This window comes from Drosophila hydei, unplaced genomic scaffold, assembly GCF_003285905.1.
Source record: "Drosophila hydei strain 15085-1641.00,03,60 unplaced genomic scaffold, DhydRS2 tig00000063-arrow-pilon, whole genome shotgun sequence".
NCBI lineage: Eukaryota > Metazoa > Arthropoda > Insecta > Diptera > Drosophilidae > Drosophila > Drosophila hydei.
Window position 1 is genome coordinate 5834835 of NW_022045657.1, and position 21330 is coordinate 5856164.

Genomic DNA, 21330 nt, shown 5'->3' on the forward strand with positions numbered 1-21330 from the left:
CCGAGTTTTATATTAAATTTATAAATTAACTTTGAAATGCTCAGTGCCAGTGTCAATGTCAATATATATAAAATATATTCTTGATCAGGACGACAAGCCGAGTCGTTTGAGCCCTGTCCGTCTGTCTATCTGTCCGTATGTGTGAACGCGTCGATCTCGGCATCTATAAGAGCTAGAGACGTATCAAGTTTCTTTCATATGTTAGATAACTATTCCCACTTAATTGGTATCAGAATTTTTGCTGCATTGCAATTTTATTGCAATTGATTAGCTTCAGAAATAATAATTATTTTCGCCCATCACACAGCGTTCATAAACTTAACGAATAAATAAATCCTATCTTTCGAATATATATCCAATAATTCCATATGCCACGGTTATTTTTAATCCCAAGTGTGAATCCTTTATTCACTTCGTGTAAAAGAGTTTTTACATTGTTAAATAAATATTTTCACGAAAAAATCAATATATCAAAATAATTGCTTTGTGAAAATGCATGTAACAAGCAGGTTAAGGCGTGGCAGACCTGATAGAAACTATAGATTCTAAATCACTGCTTACATAATGATGAGCTAATTTTTGGTCAGTAAACAATCTAAACTGCAGCATATGGAGTTGGGATAGTTGTCAGTATATCATCACATTCACAGCAAATTAGTCTTTGCTGCGCTTTGTAGTCTGAGGAAGTCATTCATTCATATATCCTTAAATACTATGATAGTCATGACTGCGTAAATTGCAGTTCCAGATTGCGCCTTGCATACGCCAGCCGTGGCAGCCACATGCCTAAAATTATATTTTAATATCTACCCAATTTGGCTTTGTTTTTTACAAATATTTTTTTATTTTATTTTGATTTAAACTTAGGTAACTCAAAAAAAATCCTATCTCATTTTCAATGCATTCAAAGTAAAGCAATTGAAATATATATACACATGCATACATAGCCTTCAGATATACAGGTACACGTAAGATCTAGCGGCGCCACGAGGGTCAGGTGATTACACTTGGGCTGATCCTAGGTTGCGGTCACGCCAGGCAAAAGACTCGCGTCCCCCAACTGGGCCAAAAATATTGCTAACACAATCTAAACACTGAATAAGGAATAAGGCTTCGTCCTTTTAAAGCGCTTCAAAATTGGTTTTAAATTTTTAAGCGCCTTACGCTATAGCCAGACGGAAATGCCTGGCATCTTTGGTTTTGGCCTCCGAGCCGCCCTTCACTCCGGTGTGTGTGGGTGTTTGATCGCTCTTATGTTTTATACAGGATTTTTCCATGCGTCGACTTTTTGTTTCTCTTCGGATTTGTGAAGTAGTTCGCCCCGGTCAGCGGCCGGGGCACAGGGGTCGGCCTGGCCAGGCTTTGGTGCCAGCCCATAATTCAAGCCAAGAGTTAATCTGTGACACCCAGCCCAGAGCCGAATGGACAAATCCAACGAGGAGTGTGCGTGTGTTAGTTCTTGGTGTGCAGTTTGTTGCCTGATTGACAAATAGCTCAAAACGTCGACTTGTTTATCCATTGTAAGTTTATGTTTACTTATGCATTCCATTGTCCTTGGCAACATGAGCTCAAATGCGCTCACGCAGCATGTTGCGGCAACATTTCGTGGCGCCCTCTGGCGCGAATAGCGCGAAGCTCAAGTCACTTCAACAGCCGTTACCTAACAAAGCAGTGCAATTTGAAAAATGCAGCAAAAAATCTTTTCTCTTGAGTTTTTTCAAGTTTTTTTATTCATTTTTTTGTTTTAGTTTTTCTACTCACTTTTAACATTTTTTTGTTAATTTTAAAAAAATTTTTATATTTTTTTTGTTTACGTTAGTTTATGAATTTTTTCGTTTTTTTTTTGCTTTATGATTTATAATTAATTATTCATATAATAATAGTAAATATTAATCTTTATGGTTTAAACTATCACGTTTTTCACAATAATCGATTTTTTTCTTTTTTTTTCGTATTTTCATTTAAGTAGCTTACAAAATTAATTATTATTTTTTTTGTTTGTTTTGCGTTTACTCGGACTTTGCATCCTTTCGTAAATTGTATAGATTAATCGTATTATGTATATTATATATATAAAAAATTGAAACTTAAGGGGTACGACACGAATGTCAAAAATATGTGTACCCATTTAGTTAATAATTATAAAATGAAATATAATCAAAACTCAACAGATTTGCGCACTTCAGTGTGGAAAGAATTGAAACAGTTTGGACCGCAAATTAATATACAATTACGAGGTATGCAACAGCCGAATCCTGGTTGAAAATGTCATTAAAATATATATATATATATATATTTATATATATATATATATATATTGTTAAGCTCATGGGAAAGCTGAAAGTTTGTGTGTGTGTGTGCGTGAGTGTTTTACAATTAGGGAGCGACAATTTAAAAGCAGAAAAAATATTTACAAATAATTAAATGTTTAAAATATATAATTAATTGTTATATAGTCTGTGTGTAATGACATTTGTTTGCACTTTTCTTATTTGGTTGCTTATCGTTAGATGAGCGAAGCAAAAACCAAGGAGCTAATGGATTGGGATTAGTTCATGTTTGATTAGGATTTTCAGCTGATTTCGCAGTTTTGCTAACTGTGCATCAAGCAAAACTTCACCGTGAGCTTCACTTATATATTTTCAAATTGTAGTTACGCTTTAGAGTCATATGTATATCGTATATAGGTAATTATCAATAGTAAGCTTACGTTTGATTTCTCACATATGTTTAAATCTAATTCTAATAGCTATGCAAAACACATTTCGTTTTTATTGGGTTTATTTTTATAGTTTGTTTTTCTTATTTTTTTCCTATGCACTGAATTGCCATTTTTGTAAGTTTTAAACTTTTTTTTGCGATATTTTTCATATTTTGAAGATTTTTTTCTTTCAGATTTTCTTGTATTTCAAATAAATGTAACAAGTGCGATAACTTAAGAGTAGAAGAGGGTTTGCAGTTTGCAAAACATAAACTTTAAATGCTTGGCGGGTTGAAAAAGATATATGTTTCGGTGATTCGTTTAGCCATGGTTGGCTTTATAAACTGGGAGTGTCGTGGGTGTAGGCGTTGAAGAGGAGTGAGGTGAGTGCGGTCAGTGCAATGCTCGGTAGAAAGTAAAATCAAAATTGATTTTGGATTTAGATATTTAGATTTTTTTTGGTTTTTCTTTAGATATTTCATTTCATTTCGGATACATTTTAAATGCCTAAATTACTAAAATTCGCTGGCAGTGGCGCCCCGTGCCTCAATAGGTAAGTTTAAGGTTAACAAACGCCTGCCTCTTAAACAGTAACACTCTGCTCCTGGGCCACACAAGAAATGTATGCGGTATATATACTCAATATATATACACACATGTATGTATATATATAGGGGTGCCATATAAATATATTTATATAACTTGAATGTACTTTTGCGCATATTTAATGTACAAAATTGATTTGCTTTAAGATCATTTGGTTTCTGTATATTAATTTCGTTTACATTTGTCGTTTTTGGTAACTATAGTAGGGTTATTTATCGTTATATCTTGACCTTTATCTTTATCGTATATAGTACAACAGTTCATGGCAATACGTTTAAATATCAACGCTGCTTCTGTAGGAAATTTGTTTGTTGCGTACAAAATATATAAATATCTAAACATCTATATATTCAAATATGAACAAACAAAAAATGAAAAGCGATGAAAATGTAAAATAATAAATTTAGTTCATAGCTGGTTGGCACTGGGCACATAGCACAGACTGCCTGTGTATGTGAATATGTATATGTAAATGTGTTTGTGTTTGTATTTTTTAGTATATGGGTGGGTGTGTGTCTGTGTATGTGTGTATATGTATGTATGTATGTGCTAACAACAAACATTGAGCATTTCATAAGCATTCGTTTCAGTTAGACGTGGAGAAAGAGAGAAAAAAACAATAGAAACAATTAATCGTAACTACTAAACCAACTCTAAGCAATTGCAATAAACAAATTTCAAATTTAACTTAATTAGTCTAACGCTAACGGATGTCCCCACATAACGCGTCACTCGAATACTACTAAAAAAATATGAATAATTATGAATAAACAAAAGAGAATGGAGCCGTTGGACGAAACCCTCCAACCACAAGCTCCAAGCTAATCGTAGGCCATAATTAATCTTAATCCATATGTTTCGCTGCGTAATTACAAATTACTTCTTTGACGATGACGTGGAGGAAGATGTTCCAGCTGCTGCTGCTGCTGCTACCGTTGAGGTTGAGCTCGTTGCTACCGAGCCAGTTGAATTACTAGCGCGTGCTGCATTTAACTGTGCACCAATCTGAGCGGCTGCCTGTGGCTTTGACTTGTGCTGTTGTTGCTGCTGCTGCTGTTGCTGTTGACGCTGTTTGTGTGGCGCTAGGCCAGAATTACTGCCGCCGCGGCGTAGCTCGTGCTGTGATCCCTGCTGATAATTGCGATTGACCACCTGTGGTTTATTGCCCAAGGAACCACTACGTACGCGCACAGTACTGCTGCCAAAGGAGCCAGTGCGTCGACGATTTTGCTGCTGACCATAACCCCCATAGCCGCCCTGTTGATGCTGATGATGTTGATGTTGCTGTTGGTGTTGCTGCTGTTGCTGCTGCTGCTGTTGCAACAGACGACCCACATAGTCGCTGCGATTGGTAATGGTAGTGTTTAAACGCCTTCCACCAGCAGTTATTACAGCTGTGCCATCACTCTCGGACACGCTGCGCAGCCTATTAAGCTGGCGTCCTGGGGTCAGGCTGCCAACACCCTGTAACATTTCATTGATCTCTGGTTCCACAACGCGGAAGTCTTCAATATTCTTGAAGCTCTTTAGATATTCGGCCAATTTCGGCTGCACCTCCAATTTCTCTCCGTTCCTATAGTACTTGAGGAAAGCCCAGAACTTCTCCAGGCCATACAGTTGACCTACCAAGACACGGGGACGATTAGCATGAAATAATGCATATTAATGAATATAGTTATTACCTGTCTCATAATCGGCAATGGTCTCGTCCTGGAAGTCCTGATACACATTGGGGCGGAACTTCTTTTCCAGGCCGTACGAGAAGAATCGGAACAGACACTCCAGACCATAGCGGAAACCGTTGCCCGCGTCCTCTAGCGCTAGCGTTCGGAACTCATTGTACATGCTCTTGTTGAAATTTTCGCGCAGGAAAAAGGACCAGAAGCGATAGAGGGTGTTCATTTCCTGAGATTGACCATAGCCCAGACGACGGCGCTCCTTCAAACAGCGTGAATGATACTTGTGATAGGCCTGCTGAGTGAAGTTGTTCTCCTTGAGCAGCGCATGCGACGGATGCTGGAAAACGGGTAACGATTGCGGCACTGATGATCCAAATGAACCATATGACGATGTAGTGGGTGATGTGCCAGCCGATGAGCCCATCGAGGTGGTACGGGGCCGATGTTCCACGGTGTCTAGCAGCCAACCCACATGAGCTTCCACTGGCGGATTAGCGGTATGGCGCAATTTGCGTTTTCTGGGTGTGCGGGGATCGATTGAGTGCGAGTTGGGCGCAGCATAGAATCGCGCACGTCGAGACTTCAACGTGGAGTTCAGTGTCGAATTAAGTGTGGCATCGGCATCTACCAGAGTGCCGTCGGCATCTTCTTGATCCTCCACATAGCTGGGTGGCGGTGGCGGCGGTTGATGTGCCAACTGGTTAGTTGTTCTTTTGTTAACCGCTAACTTCTCAAAGTCTGCCTGTGAGATGACATTAACTGTGCGATAGTCAGTGTTGGGCACCACATTTGTGGTGGTCCACAAGTCTTCCTCATAGTTGGCAAGCCCATCGTTGATTATGTTTTCTAGGTCCTGAGTGATTTTCGTGCGTGAGGTGAAGTCGGCGGTGCGATCATAGCCATCATGTTTGGGCGCGCGGCCCACCTGGGCAACAATAAGCAGCTTGTTGATGTCACGGTCAGCAAATTCGTAATCGGATTCGTCATCGTCGGAAAAGTTTTCGGTAAAGTTGTTAATGCGTCCGGTGGCGGGTATGGGGTCCATTAGCTCCTCGTCAAATTGAAAGTCTAATTCTTCCTTTTCGGCATGGCACTGAGCGGATGGCGCAGCAGCAGCTGTTTTGGAGGAGGATTGGGAGTTGGTCGTGTAAGCAGCGTTGCCAGAAGATGATTTTTTATTGTTGTTTGTGGCAGTGGAAGTGGTAGTAGTGGGGTTGGTGGTGGCGTTGGTGGTAACAGAGGCAGCGATGGATGTGTTGCTGGCTGATGAGGCGTTGGATGTGGCGTTGGATGCAGACGAGGACTTAAACGAGGACGAGGACGTGGTGGATATGGACGTGGTCGTGGTGGCGTTTGCAGTGACGGTGTGGTTGTTGTTCTTGTTGGGCTTAACATTTTTGACATTGTTATTGTTGTTGTTGAGCGTTTGTGAAAGCGTTTGCTGTTGTGTTGACGTGTTGTTGTTGATAGATTTAGTAGCGTTTTCTTTTAAAGCATTTGTTTTGGAGCGTCTCTTTACCTCTTTCCACATGCCCTCAGGCTCCGCCACCAAAGCAGCTACTACCCCATCACCTTCACCAGTTCCAGCTGCCTTCGCCGCTGTTCGTTTTTCCGGAGTCGAGCTGCTCTTTGGCTTGACGCTCTCGGCTAGTCCGCTCAGATGATCGGCCAGCTCAGCCGCTGCACCAACCCCCGCCTTTTGACCAACAACGCCCTCGACACGCTGGGTGAGTGCACTGATTGCATTCACCGAGTTCACTCCCGGCATTGCAGGTCGCTGCTTCTCCAGCAGCATTTTGGGCACCAGATTTTGCGAATTGCGTGGCACCGGCGGCGGCGGTATGCTGCTCAATGGTTTCGTGGCCATGGCAGCGGTCAATATAGCTGGTGGTGGTGATGATGGTTCAGATGGCAACGATGCCTCCGGCTGCCCAGCCTCTTTAACCGATTCAGTCAACTTTTCTGCTTTTTCCGTCTTCTTTTGCAGTTGCTGTTCCACAGCAACGGTTGCCTGCTGTTGCAGCTGCGACTTGTCAGCTTCGTCAATGATATCGCTAATGGGCCAAATGGTGGGCGTTGTCTTTGTGCGGACCTTGTAGCCCTCGAAAAGATCCAGCTTGTCCGAGTCCTTGATGGCGGTGACAATTAACGCCACATCTGTTGTAAGCGCCAAAACGCGATGGAACGAGGCGATCAGAGTGACCGGTATATAACCCTCTGGGTCCATTTTGCGGCGCAAAAAGATGTCGCCTGTGAGATTATCGGCGCTAAAATAGTATTCACTGTGGGAAAGCATAAGCCAAGTTAATCAAAACGCATGTGAAGTGTATCACAGGAGCTAATATATATATATATATTATTATATTATATATAATATATATATATGACATTAACATGGCCTGAATTTAAAAGCTCTCTTAACGCCAATTTCGTTGCCTTAATCATACAGTTGAGACGCAGCTGTTCATCAACCAAAAATTTAATTCCTCATAAAAATGTAAAATGAAAATAAGAAAATTTCCATTTAGTGACACTCAAATTTCATAAATAATACCCTAAGGATTCTTATTTTAACAGACTTTTTGTGCAGCTTCTACATTGTTTAATTGAAACTACCTTAATTATACAATAATATTAATCAGACTGTATTACAGAAAATACTTACACTTGCTTCTTAATGGCCTCCTTGACGCTAGTAGCGTCCATTTCAATGTAGGCAGCAGGTACGTTGCCGAAATAGTGTGTGCCCATGAGCACATATGATTGCGAGGAATCTGCGCCGGCTGCGTCCGCCGGCAAATAGTTGGCATACTCGCCAGAAGCTAGCAGATGGCGTGGTATGCGATTAGTTGGACGACCTGGTCCCGGTCTTGTGAATCCACCGCGCCCTTGCCGGCCACCCCTATACGGCGTCCGGAAGCGGCGTGGGCCACGCAACCCGCCAGCCCCTGGCGCTGACGCGGCACCTGCTGCCCCCTCGGCTCCTGTGGCTGGGCGCTGCTCATCGTAGACAGCGGCACTGGGGCCGCTGCTACGCCAGGAATCCACGCGCTCGGACGCAGCAGATGTGCGTGCGTTGTACGCATAACGGCCACCATGTGCCCGCGATTCACCTGTGCCTCCTGAGTGGCCCTCAGAGCCTCTGGCTCCCGCTGGGCCGGTGCGCTCATTGTAAGTGCGTGGCGGACGCCGCTGCTCGTATGCATCATCGCTGAACCGGCGATTGGGCCGCCCGCCAATGGGCTTGGGGCGGCTAGACTTTGCCAAATCGATTTGCAACGGACGCCATTTGTGCTTGGGTATTTTCTTATTGATGGCAGCTCCGGCAAGGGCGCCAGCAGCTGGGACAGTTGCGCTGCCAGTGGGTTGGTCGGCCTCTCGCTGGCTTTTGGCATCGTGACTCGTGCTGACTGCGGCGTTATTGACTTGGCTACTGCTGCTGGTGGCAACTGCGGCAACGTTTGGCTCGGCGCTAGTGTCGTTTGTGACAGCGCTTGCTGTAGTCACTGATGCTGCGGGTTGGGCTGATGTGGGTGCTGCTGCTACTCCTCCTGCTGTTGCTTTGGCCACAGGCTGTTTTTTAGTTGAACTACGTTTGGGTTCGTTAACTGTGGCTTTGCCACTGCCAGAAACCCCTCCGATAAGCGTAGGCCACTCACCGACGTTGCTGAAATCGCTAGCCTGGAAGCGAGAAGTTAAGCTAATTTATGTAAAAAGAGCCAAAAATTCGAGCTGGCTAAATTCTTTTACCTTTTGGTTGACCTTCTTTTTGTCCTTTACAACTGAACCGACGAGCGCATCCGCAATAGTGGCATCAACTGTATAATGGAAAGTATTATTAATAAAGGAATTATTTCCAATCCGTCCAATCGGAACATCACGTCATTTCACATATCCGACGCAGTTGCGCCGAGAGACAAAAACAAAACGAAAGAACAAAGAGAGCGATGGAGCGCAATAGCGAGAGAATGTTTACTCACCGTTTGTGGAAACGGCGTCGGTTGATGTTGTTACCGCTGGTACTACGACTGCTACTGCTGCTGCTACTGCTCCTCCTGTTGTTGCTGTTGCAGTTGTTGCAGTGGTTTTATTTGCCGTTTGTGCTGCTCCTTGCTGCTGCTGTTGTTGCACTTGCTGTTGCGGTTGCTGTTTCGTTTGTTGTTGTTGCTGCGGTTGAGGCTGCTGCTGCTGCTGTGTCTTTTTGTTGCTATTATTATTATTGTTGTTGCCACTGCTGCCAGTCTGTTTCGATTGCTGTTGTGCCTTTGGCTGCAAGACGCGTTTGTCTAATGGCGAGCTGCCAGCTTTAGGGCTGCCCACTTGTTTTGTTGATATCTGCATGAAATAATTTTAATAAACAAAAAATAATGGTAATTGGTTATTGTTATTGAAAGAGCTCAACATTTTTATTTGTAATGTGTGCGTCATTGCAACGATTGAAAAATCAATTCAACTCTGTTCCACATTTTTTTCTTCTACCTACTCCAAGCCATAACCTAGAACGTAATGTCAAACGCAACAACATGCTAAAGCTGGCAGCAATTGGACTTGGGGAGTGTCCCTAACCCAGATACGGTTCAAGGCACCCATTTGCAAGATACAGGCAAATGCTACTATGTATGTATGTATACATATGTATACATAATATAAATCTATTATGGAAAAAAATTACCTTAAGATTGGCACAAATAAGTTCGACATTAATCTAATGGCAACACACGTTATAATTTAATTTGCCCGCATGCAACTCTTCATATCTTATCGCACACTCACACTCGGCGAAATTGTTTGTTCTACTGCTCACAACGTTGAAATTGATTTAGTTGTGCGCCGCTCTCACTCTCACAAATTGTTTAAACAAATGGTTGCTTATTTTTAGTTAGCGTGGAACACTTTTTAAAACGCGTCCGTTCTCTTGAGCTGCTAGTTGAATTCTGTGCGCTACCAGCGAACCAAAGCCAATAACAACAGCTCTGTAGTGGTGCTCGGGTCTGTGCCGTCGTACGCTGTGCACGCGTTGACTACGTGAGCAAAAGCGAGCACAACGAAGATGGAAGCAGCAGCAAAAACAACAGCAGCAATAATGGCGCTCAGTGGACAAAGAGGGCCAGGCAAAAGGCAACAACAACTGGTTTCACAAAGCAACAAAGATTGAACATGAAGGCAATTCAAAATAAAAACAAAAAACAGCCGATGCGCCGGTTATTTCATGCGTGAGAGCGAGAAAGAGAGCGCAGCGAGAGAGGCCCAGTTTGCCGGGGACCAAGGCAATGAGAGACAGCGCATGATACTGAGCACCCTGTATACTAAACGAATACAGGTTTTATTTTTGTTTTCTTTTGTTTTTAGAAGCATGCACTGCGAGAGCGTTCCAATTTTAGTTTGTTTTCAAAATGTGCATATATACTGTATTGAACGGGTTACCTTTTAAATAAAAATAACAAATAATTAGCATGTAGGCAACAGAAGCAAAAACAACAGTTGGCAATAAGCATAAGCATTTCTTGTCTCGCTCGCAACAGCTTGTAACTGTAAAGCGATACAAAAAAAAACAAAACAGAAAAATAAACAACATGTGATTTTCGGCACGTAGGCCACAGACGCAGCAACTGCGGGTGGTGGGAAAACTTGCTCTATGCAAGAGACCGAAATTAAGAGGTGAAGAGAGAGAGAGAGAGACCAAGAGAGAAAGTACTCAATGAATTGCGCGTGTTTCATTTTTCAAGTAAAAAATTGTATACTATAATGCATTTAATGAAAACTGTGCTGCCATTTATAAAAAAGTATGAATTAAAATATGTCTTTTCTGTTGTCTGTAATCAGATTCAGAACCAAGAAACGCGCATTACAGCACGTACTCAAATTTTAAGAATATCTCCTGCGGAACAATAAAAAAAAAAAAACAAAAATAATCAATTAAACAACAATGGGCTTTTCCATGAGTCAGCCTCAAATGCAGGACTCAGCATTAGTCATTCTTAGTTGCGGTAGTTTTCCACTCAAACACTTTCCCAAGCCCATGTGCAATCAGCGTGATCTTTAAATAAAAGTATTTAATTTCGTTCGTACATTTACTACGAGCAAATAAATATATGTACGGACATACGTACGTATTTATTGCTCTAATCACTTTAAAGACATTTGAACCTCCCAGCTCTGACGTATTTGGTAAATAAAAATAAACAGTTTAAAAATAAAAATTCTATTGAACTTAGATTAGGATTCTATTGTACTCAATATTTTCTCATAAATCAAGGTCATTGATTAGAAGAGCCTATTCATATGGCACAAGCTTAATGAATTTAGAAAACATATATATCAGATATACACATGTATATCTATATATATATATAGCATATAACATATATCAATCATCACATAGCTCAAAGATAAACGAAACCTTGAAGATATTTGCAAAATAGAACTTAAACTTGCCTCGCGAAGTCACAGTAATACGCAATAGAGTTGCCAATATAACACTTTGGCTGTAGCTATAACGCAGTTATATTTTAATGACAGATATCTGTATGTATGTGGCTCTTAAAGTTCCACAACGAACGATCGCTGAAAGACAACTGAGACGATTCTAGCACAATATAACAGCTTTAAATATACTCTTAAACAAGTCGTAAGTTAACAACGCAGTCGGCAGCCGAAGCGACAAGTCTTATAAGCCGAATCGTACAGAAATAACAACTGACAGTAGCGAAAACACACAAAAGAACGTGCAAAAAGACCCACATTTTCTAGTCGAGTTTCCACTCTGCTGCCCCTCAGGAAGTGCTGTGGCGTGGTACGGTTCGGCTCTGGGTCTTTCTACGTTTTAGCGAATTGTAATGCATATGGCGAAAATGCCGGCCGCAAATGTCATTATGTAAAAATATTTATAAAATCACTAAGATATCAGCAGGCAAACGTGCTTCAAGTCAAATCAGCGGAGGGTATTTTCACGCGGGGCAACTGACTCGCTATGTAGGTTTCCAGCTGATTGGAATGCTCGCCAGACCGCAGACAACTTATGGCGAACGAGTCTTATCAATTAATGGCTGACAAATAGACAATAAGAGCGTAAAAAAGTATAGAAAAAAGGTCAGCACTCAAATGAAAACAAATTTATGGCCATTTTTCTTTATGCTCTTTCTACTTTGCTATTTTTAGCATTGTTGTTATTTTCTTATTGGATTTTATACAATTGGAAAAATGATAAGTTGACGAACTGGACCCAGTGCACAGTATAAATGTGTGTGTTGTGTTATTTAACTAGTGATGAACTTTATTTAACCGCGTTACGAACCCACAGGCACCGATCATAAATGGCAGTTCAAGAAAATATTGGATCGACGGAATATATAAAAATCATTATTGAATACAATATTCGATTTGATTCTGTTTACTTTTACTTTAATCATATTGAAAGGCATATATATATATATATTGAAAAGCTATACTACCAATTCGACTTCTTGAACTCTCCGAAATTTTCATAATTAAACTAATAACTCTATACAATAATCATATTATATACTAATTTTTAAACCAAGCTAAGCATTCAGGTACCTAAAATAAATGAATAGAACCATAATCGGATCTTTTAGCTAAATAAATATTAACCGAAGTCGAACCACATAGAACTATCGTTAAGCTCTTGCTTGCTCATGTTCCATTACTTTTGAAGTAAACAATTATAAATATTGAATCGTTATCGGAACAATAAATAAAATAAGTCTAATAATTAATCATCGCTAATTCAACGACCTTGAAGAATGAGTGAGAGTATTACTTGTTGACTTCGAAACGCGCCATTTAATGATATGACGCCTATGAAAGATATTTAAGAGCCGATTTCAAGACCTTACGTGACTTGAGGGCTTAGTCGTTAGAGACAAAAAAAACAAGACAAAACTAAAAAAAATATTCCCGATATTACATAATTAATTTAGACAATATTTGGAGTGAAACATCCAAGTGTTGATTGGGGATAGACCAAGTAATCGTAACTATTTGAACAGATGATCAGTTGGATACGTTATCAATCCTGACAACAGCAGGTAATATTTTTTATAGATTGTACTAACTTAAAGATAGGCTTATGCGAAGGAGTCTGTTTCTACATTGTCCATAACTGAAAATTTAAAACTATAATGTGGACTTTACTAAGCTGACATAAAGGAACCATAAGGAATAATATAAATCTATCCATTTATCGTATATTTTCCATTTACAGTGAAAACAAGAAAAACATATATACATATTATATATACCCCTTTATGGAGCATAAGACAAGGAAACAAAAGAGCACCTTACAAATTGACGTGGATCAACAGAGATATTCGCCATAAGGAAATCAAGCGTATAAAAATGTAGTATATCTATATACAGAAATAAAGATACGTGTACATAATGGAAGTATTGAAAGACGTAAAGGAAAAATGCAAATCAGAAATTTAAGAGAAAGCTAATTCACTGATTAATGGAAATTAGATAGAGCTGTATATATACTATGTTCTATATATATTATATGTCAATTTTAGTTTCGTAATGAAATCGTATTATGTGTAACGACCTGGAACTAATCTCAAATTACAGAGAGCCGCTATTATATATATATATATATATCTTTATATATATATATATATATATAAATTGCGAACGAAAAATTGTATATGTACACGTGCACATTTGCTAAATAAATAAATTGGCTGACACCAATTGTTTGAGTTTAAATTTAGATCTTGCACTTCTGTGTAAGCTCATTAAATTATTAAGTTGATTGCATATTTACTTTCGTTTTCATGTCTATTTGTTTTTGTTGATATTCCTCGTATAGTTGTCACTTTTCACTCGCTGCGCTGTAGTTTGAAGCTTTTCATTATTATTCACATATGTACGCACATACATTCATATTCGTACTCGAGCACATGAAGTGGTCTTTACGGTATGTTCTGGTGGCACGAGACGGGAATACACAGACACATACACATAATCCGACAAACGAAAACAAGCGGAGGCAGAGAGAGAGAGCGTGAAACGTTGGTGATATTCAACAAGTACTCATATGTTTATACACATATGTATGAGTCTTTGCTTGTGTTTATAATTCTAATTTGTATTGTATTTTAATCACTGTGTCTCAGAGCGAATTCAGTATTCACCACGAGACAAGTATGGTGAATTGGGGAGGTTACTATTAGCAACACGACACGTGTTAAGAGAGACTTCGAAGTGATTAGGATTTTTAATGACTGTTGGTTTATTTTCATATTAGTATTTAATAAAATAATGAATATATAGTTTTACAAAATTATATCGACAAAGTTGTCTAAACCGAAATGCTGGTTATGAGCACGAGCGTTGCGAACGTCTGAAACGGCACACGTCAACTAGTTGCTTTTACTTTTTGATTTGAATTCACAGCGGCGCGCTGCTCCGCGTTGGGTTGCAGCGGCTAAGTTGACGCGTCGACAGTAGTTAAAAAAAAGAACAGCCGACATAGCAAAAACCCGTGTGACAGCCAGAAAAAACACTAGCAACAACAAACGAAACAAAAGCGAGAGTAACTGCTGTTGTTGTTATTGTTGCTATGACGGTGTTCACCTCGGCAACAGCGCAAATGTTTTAAAAAGAAGCTTCAAGCTTCCTAATTAGCACAATTTGCATTCTACTTATTTACATATTGTAGGCCAACAAAGTGCCAAACTTATACGAGGGTGGTTTAAACAATTAGTACAGAAATATGTTATGCCTAAACGAAATTAGTTATTCTGTTTATGTATTTAGTTCATATAGAGCGAAGTCTTGCAACAAATGCCTTCAAGTGTAGAGAGACCGTGAGAAAGAGAGTAACTGTTCCTTCGCCTTAAAATCCTGCATTAGGCATGCACTCACACAAATGCATATATTCGCCACACCCATTCGTTTTTTCTCTTTTGCTGCTGCATTCGTTCGTACCCTAATGCTACATCACACATTTATTTTGTCTTCGTTTTTTATAAACAACAAACCACAATTGCTGACGCTGACGTTCACGCAGCGCCAGCACTGCTGACCTTGACATTTATTTATAACTGTACATTTATACAATTTCTCTCGTTTTTCGTGTGATAAATGCAAAAGAAACAAGATCAAATAAACAACAATTTTCAGCAAGACACACACACATATTCAAATAATTCAATTAAAAATATAAAATGAACACAATGCAATAAACAATTAAAATATTTTGTTTTTTTTTTTTCTTTCAGCCACTCGTACTCTTTAGCAGACTGTGAATGGGCAGAGCAAAAGACAACAACCGATTGCCTGCGCATTTAGCGTTGTTGTTGTCGTTTTTGTTGTGGGCGTATTTTTTGTGGGCTTCGTCGATTCAATCGCCGGCGTTAGTTTCGTTCCTTCGTGTATTGCATAATACACGTAAAACAAAAAATACAACGAAGACAAAACAAAATACCAACAAATTGAGTTCGTTTGTTTTTGAATTTCTCGATTTTGCTTTCGCTTGCTGCTTGTTTTGACAAAATCCTTCAATCAAATATTATGCAATGCTAGTGCATCCAAATGTAAATACGGTTACGATTTGGATAAATAAATGATAACAACGACAACAAAGACAATGATAATGAAGAAAACGTGTTTGCATGCTCGGTTGTTGTGTTTCTATGTTGCCTTCGTTTCCCTGTTGTATTTATCAGCTATTACGCTTTGCACTTTAAATGTGTTTACGCCATTCTACGCACATTTGTTTACCAACAGATCAACAAACAATACAAAAACAAAGTCGTTTATGGGCACACGCTTTGGCTACATGTTTTATTACTGTATACCAGAGCTATGCTGTCATATTATATATTAACAAATTGTGGAATTACGATATACAAGGAAATTTGCCCAATAGCAGCTGAGCAGGTGGGTCATAATCTACACTTGATCTTCAGAGGAAGAAAGAGTCTTTAGTTTCTTTAGATTAATTGAATTTTTATCGAAATACTGATATTACAGATCCAATAATAGCGAATTGTTCTTTTATTCATTTTAGCTTAATTATTTGTATATATAAGATGTATTTCTAAAGGGATTCTCAAAGAGTATCAACCCAACTCCCCGCTCTGATCTTGAATATTGTTTATGAAAAATAAAACTTACCTTCCAAGCGTTAACCTTTGGCGGCGGCGCTGCGATGAAGCGTTTTGGCTGTGGTGCAGCTGGTAATGCTGCAGTTGAGGCGGCTGTCTGGACATCGGGGTCCCCAGATTTGGCCTCGTTGCCACTGTTGTTAGCCTCCAGACTGGCGCTGGGTGAGGTATCAGACTTGCGTTCCTTTTGAGTCTTGCCGCTGCCGCTGACGTTGCCGCTGCCGCTGCTGATGTTGCCTGGAACGCCAACGTTTTTCCGTGGACTGTTGCCGCGTGGCGCTCGTTGCCTGGCCATTTGCTTGCGTCCGTCGGCTTCGCTGCCGCCGGGTAAACGGCGTCCTGTTGCCGACTTTTGGCCTTGGCCCTGAACTGTACCTGGACCACTGCCACCTGCTGATGGCTGTTGCTTGTCGCGAAATTCTCGCGGCGTCGGCTTGTCCTTGCGTGCTTTTTTCCGGTCACGTCGATGATGCGATGATAGAACCGGCAAAAAGTCATTATTGTCATCTAATTCAGAAGAATTTTCAGCGGTATTGTCGCCGCCAGCGGCGGCACGTTTTTCGCCCACATTGGGCGATTCCTCGACGGCAGCCTCAGCAGCAGCGGTTTCTTCACTCCATGATTTGAGCGTTTTCAAATTCGGTTGATTCTCCTTGTTATCCACAGCAGCGGCAACTGACTTCTTGTTGTCTAGATTCTGGACAACATTCGCATATGAGGCAGTGGCTGCATTGGAAGTTGCAGCAACAGCGGCAACGGTAACGGCGCCGGCATTCGATGCAGTGGCATCCTCCTTGCTGCTGCTGCTGGACATGTTGTATTTGTTATTCCTGCTGCTACTGCTGCTATTCTCTGAGTAGGCAGCTTTCTTTGCGCTACTCCAGATTGTGGCTCTGCTCTGGTTGCTCTTTTCTCGTTGTTGTTGCTGTTGGATGGGGAAACTCTTTGGTGCTTTCTTGCCAGATACAAATGATTTCAACGAGTTCGAGCAAACGAGCTACAGTAACTGTAAATTTGTAAAAACGTTAAGAAATTAGCATTAAATGCTTTTGTTGTTCTTCTAGTGCACACATACACATACTCCTACATACATATAATTTGCACCTCGACCTTTGCTAGACCGAGAGAACCGAAAAAAGAAAACGCAAAAGCTTTAACTGGATGGCACCTGCTTGCGGCTTACGTCTGTACACTAGCAATATGCCATATCCCCCTGCCACTGCTCGCACCAGACCTGGAGCTGGCTGGTGCTGCGCTACTGCTGCTAAAACTGCTGCAACACATACAAAATCACAATTTTAATTTTATTTTCACGCTGCTTTACGAATTGGATTTTGTGTTCTGTTTTCGTTGTCGTCAGTATGTGCTTGGTTTCGCCTCAGAAACGGTGCATTATACGCTTGTAATGAGGTACGATAAATTGATGACAAAACGCAACTCAAGTATAATATTATGCAGCCACACAGTGTTACAAGTGAGGTTAAGGCGCGGCGAAGCAGTAGCCACAGTCGCGAATGCCCCCCACACTAGTACGAAGCAGCAGCGCAAAAAGCAACAAACGCTTAAAAAAGGCGCTGCCAACTCTTGTCACTTTTTTTAGAGTATGAGACTAGCAACAGAATGTTGAATGCGACGCAATACCAAATAAAACAGTAAAAATTATTCAAAAATTAAATGCTCAATATATTGCTAGCACCGAATAAATTAAAAAGAGAAAAACGATGTAAAATCGCCAGACTGGAGAAGCCGCAAACGTGGTTATGCAATGACAATGCTTGCATTTTGTGCATCCCTGACCAACGAACAGCTGTTTATGCAGCTTGCTAGCCCTTGCCTGCTGCACTAATATTCTACTAGCTCAAATTTCAGAGACGCATTTCTAAACAAATATATATATATATATATATGTATGTGCACACAAAAGAAATATTTTTTTTCTCCAATAAACAAAAATTACGCACCAAGAACTTAAATCACAATATATGTGTGTGTACGTGTATCGTTATAGCAAATCGACGAAAACAACACGAGAGCAACAACAAAAATTGATACACAATTCGACTTTTTGCTTTGCTCGTTGCTTTGCTAACGTTTCACGTATGCTCTGCTGCTACTGCTGTTGTTGTTGTTTTTATTTCGTATGCTTTGCTTTGCGGTTTCCGTACTCTTTGCACTCGCACTAACTTGCTCTCGCTCGCTCACTCACGCGCTGGTGGGTTGGTAGTTAGAACGTTTTTTGGTTACGAATTAGCTCGAATGCAATTATTTTACACAGATTGTCACAAATTGCAAAGTTATCCAGTTACTAGTTGACACGATAAGCACTTATTTATGTTTTAACAGCACTGTGCAGCATAATTTCAATAAATCTCGGATACCGAGCAAGACATGTGGTTTTTTACCCGTCGCGGTCGAAAAGGAAAAGAGCAGGGCTGTTGTTAATATCGCATTCGTGAGAAACATATCGATAGCCCATTTGCCATTCACAGCCAATACATACCATTGGATTGATGGCAACGCTGCAAATATCGCAGCTTTGTTCTTAAAAAAATATGTATTTTTTCAATAAAAAACTGAGTAAATGTGGGTGTAATCCATGACTGTCGAGCACCTGCAGTATCTGCTGCGTAAGCTGTATTTTATAGCATTTCCCTGAATTCTACCAATGGGGACAGCTAAAATACGCCAATGCAACGCTTTTTGTTTACATTGCACACGTCAGCTGTTATTTCATGATTATTGTTGCGCGCGTGTGTGTGCGAGGGTGTTTGAGGGCAAGAATTTATCACTCGCGAAAAAAATTCCACGGAATCGTCACAGTTTAGATTAAGAAGCAAAGCAACGTCGACGTGGCCAAACCATTAAGTAACAAGGAACTTCAAATTAAGCATTAATTGAACAATGTGCGGAATCTTCGCTTATCTGAACTATTTGACGCCAAAGTCCCGCCATCAGGTGCTCGAGCTGTTGGTGCAGGGTCTGAAGCGGCTGGAGTATCGCGGCTATGACTCCACCGGCCTGGCCATCGATGCTCCCAACGACTCCAATGATATTCTCATGGTGAAAAGAACGGGCAAGGTCAAAGTGCTGGAGGATGCCCTAGCGGAGCAATGCCTGGGTGCTGCCTATGATCTGCCCGTGGACATACATATTGGCATTGCGCACACGCGCTGGGCTACGCACGGTGTGCCCTCGGAGCTGAACTCTCATCCTCAGCGCTCGGACGAGAGCAACAGCTTTGTGGTGGTTCACAATGGCATCATAACGAACTACAAGGATGTGAAGACGCTGTTGGAGAAGCGTGGCTACGTTTTCGAATCGGATACTGACACCGAGGTGATTGCGAAGCTGGTGCATCACCTGTGGCAGACGCATCCGGGCTATACTTTTGGTGAGCTCGTCGAGCAGGCTATTCAGCAAATCGAAGGCGCCTTTGCCATTGCCCTGAAGTCCAAGCATTTTCCGGGTGAATGCGTCGCCTCGCGTCGTGGCTCGCCGTTGCTTGTGGGCATCAAGGCCAAGACTAAGCTGGCCACCGATCATGTGCCCATTTTGTACACCAAGGCGCATCGGCCGCATGGTCAGCCTCAGTTTCAGCTCTTGCCCAGCGGTCGTGCTTGCAACGTAGATGTCAGCGCAGAGTTCCAGCCGCTGGAGCACAAGGAGGTTGAATATTTCTTTGCCTCGGATGCCTCGGCTGTTATAGAGCACACCAATCGTGTCATCTACCTGGAGGATGACGATGTGGCCGCCGTAAAACGCGATGGCACGCTGAGTATACATCGGCTGAACAAATCCTCGGATGATCCGCATGCCCGTGAGATCATAACGCTCAAAATGGAGATACAGCAGATCATGAAGGGCAACTACGACTACTTTATGCTCAAGGAGATCTTTGAACAGTCCGAATCGGTGGTCAATACCATGCGAGGCCGTGTGCGCTTCGACACCCAAACCGTCGTCCTTGGCGGCATCAAGGAGTATATACCAGAGATCAAGCGCTGCAGGCGCCTCATGCTCATTGCCTGCGGCACTTCCTATCACAGCGCAGTGGCTACGCGCCAACTGCTGGAGGAGCTCACCGAGCTGCCGGTGATGGTGGAGCTGGCCTCCGATTTCCTCGATCGCAACACGCCTATCTATCGGGATGATGTCTGTTTCTTCATTTCGCAGTCGGGCGAAACAGCGGATACGCTCATGGCGCTGCGCTATTGCAAGCAGCGAGGTGCTCTGATTGTGGGCATCACCAATACCGTGGGCAGCAGCATCAGCCGGGAGTCGCACTGCGGCGTCCACATCAATGCGGGCCCCGAAATTGGCGTGGCTTCCACTAAGGCCTACACCTCACAGTTCATCTCGCTGGTGATGTTCGCCCTGGTCATGTCTGAGGATCGACTGTCCCTGCAGCAGCGTCGCCTGGAGATTATCTCGGGACTTTCACAGCTGGACAAGCACATACGAACGGTGCTGCAGCTGAACTCGCAGGTGCAGCAGCTGGCCAAGGAGCTGTACCAGCACAAGTCGCTGCTCATAATGGGGCGTGGCTTCAACTTTGCCACCTGCCTGGAGGGCGCTCTGAAGGTGAAGGAGCTGACCTACATGCACAGCGAGGGCATCTTGGCGGGAGAGCTGAAGCACGGTCCGCTGGCACTTGTCGACGATGAGATGCCTGTGCTGATGATTGTGCTGCGCGATCCGGTCTACACCAAGTGCATGAACGCACTGCAGCAGGTCACATCGCGCAAAGGACGGCCCATACTAATCTGCGAGGAAGGCGACTCCGAGACAATGGCCTTCTCGACGCGTTCGCTGCAAATACCCCGCACTGTGGACTGCCTACAGGGCATACTCACTGTCATACCTATGCAGCTGCTATCCTACCACATTGCCGTGCTGCGCGGCTGCGATGTCGATTGTCCGCGCAACCTGGCCAAGTCCGTGACCGTTGAGTAGGCGGTGAATTCCGCACTTTCCCCTCTGCCACTCCCCAACTCAAGCAAAAGATAAACAAGAATTCCATTTTACTGGTCGCTTGGAATGGAGCGCTATGTATTTTATAAAAATATATACATATTTAGCCTAAGTTAAGCAATTATATATATATATCCACATACATATATCCACTTTGTCCCTGTCCTTTATATCCCTTTAAAGAAAACTATTGTATTTGTTTTCATTTTACTTAACTTTATCTGTGCAATTAAAATATTTAAAT

At 41.8% G+C, this 21330-nt stretch overlaps 2 protein-coding genes and 1 long non-coding RNA gene across 3 annotated transcripts; 2 read left to right on the forward strand and 1 right to left on the reverse strand.

The window, feature by feature from the left end:
• Positions 1-3844: 3844 nt before the first annotated feature.
• LOC111601491 (la-related protein 1) lies at positions 3845-18546 on the reverse strand. The gene is given in 9 exon segments (XM_023318079.2): positions 3845-4929; positions 4990-7268; positions 7652-8667; positions 8737-8804; positions 8967-9050; positions 9082-9159; positions 9162-9321; positions 16126-17121; positions 18077-18546. Coding segments are annotated over 8 exon segments (5235 nt in total). The 5' UTR covers positions 16930-17121; positions 18077-18546; the 3' UTR covers positions 3845-4183.
• On the forward strand, positions 11601-13436 carry LOC111601492. The gene is made up of 3 exons (XR_002751555.1): positions 11601-11614; positions 12927-13034; positions 13211-13436. It is a non-coding gene; the product is annotated as an uncharacterized LOC111601492 (long non-coding RNA).
• A 133-nt stretch (positions 18547-18679) lies between the features above and the next one.
• On the forward strand, positions 18680-21328 carry LOC111601493 (glutamine--fructose-6-phosphate aminotransferase [isomerizing] 2). The gene has a single exon (XM_023318080.2). It carries the CDS (start codon positions 19017-19019, stop codon positions 21066-21068), a length of 2052 nt encoding a protein of 683 aa, XP_023173848.2. The 5' UTR covers positions 18680-19016; the 3' UTR covers positions 21069-21328.
• The last annotated feature ends 2 nt before the right edge of the window (positions 21329-21330 follow it).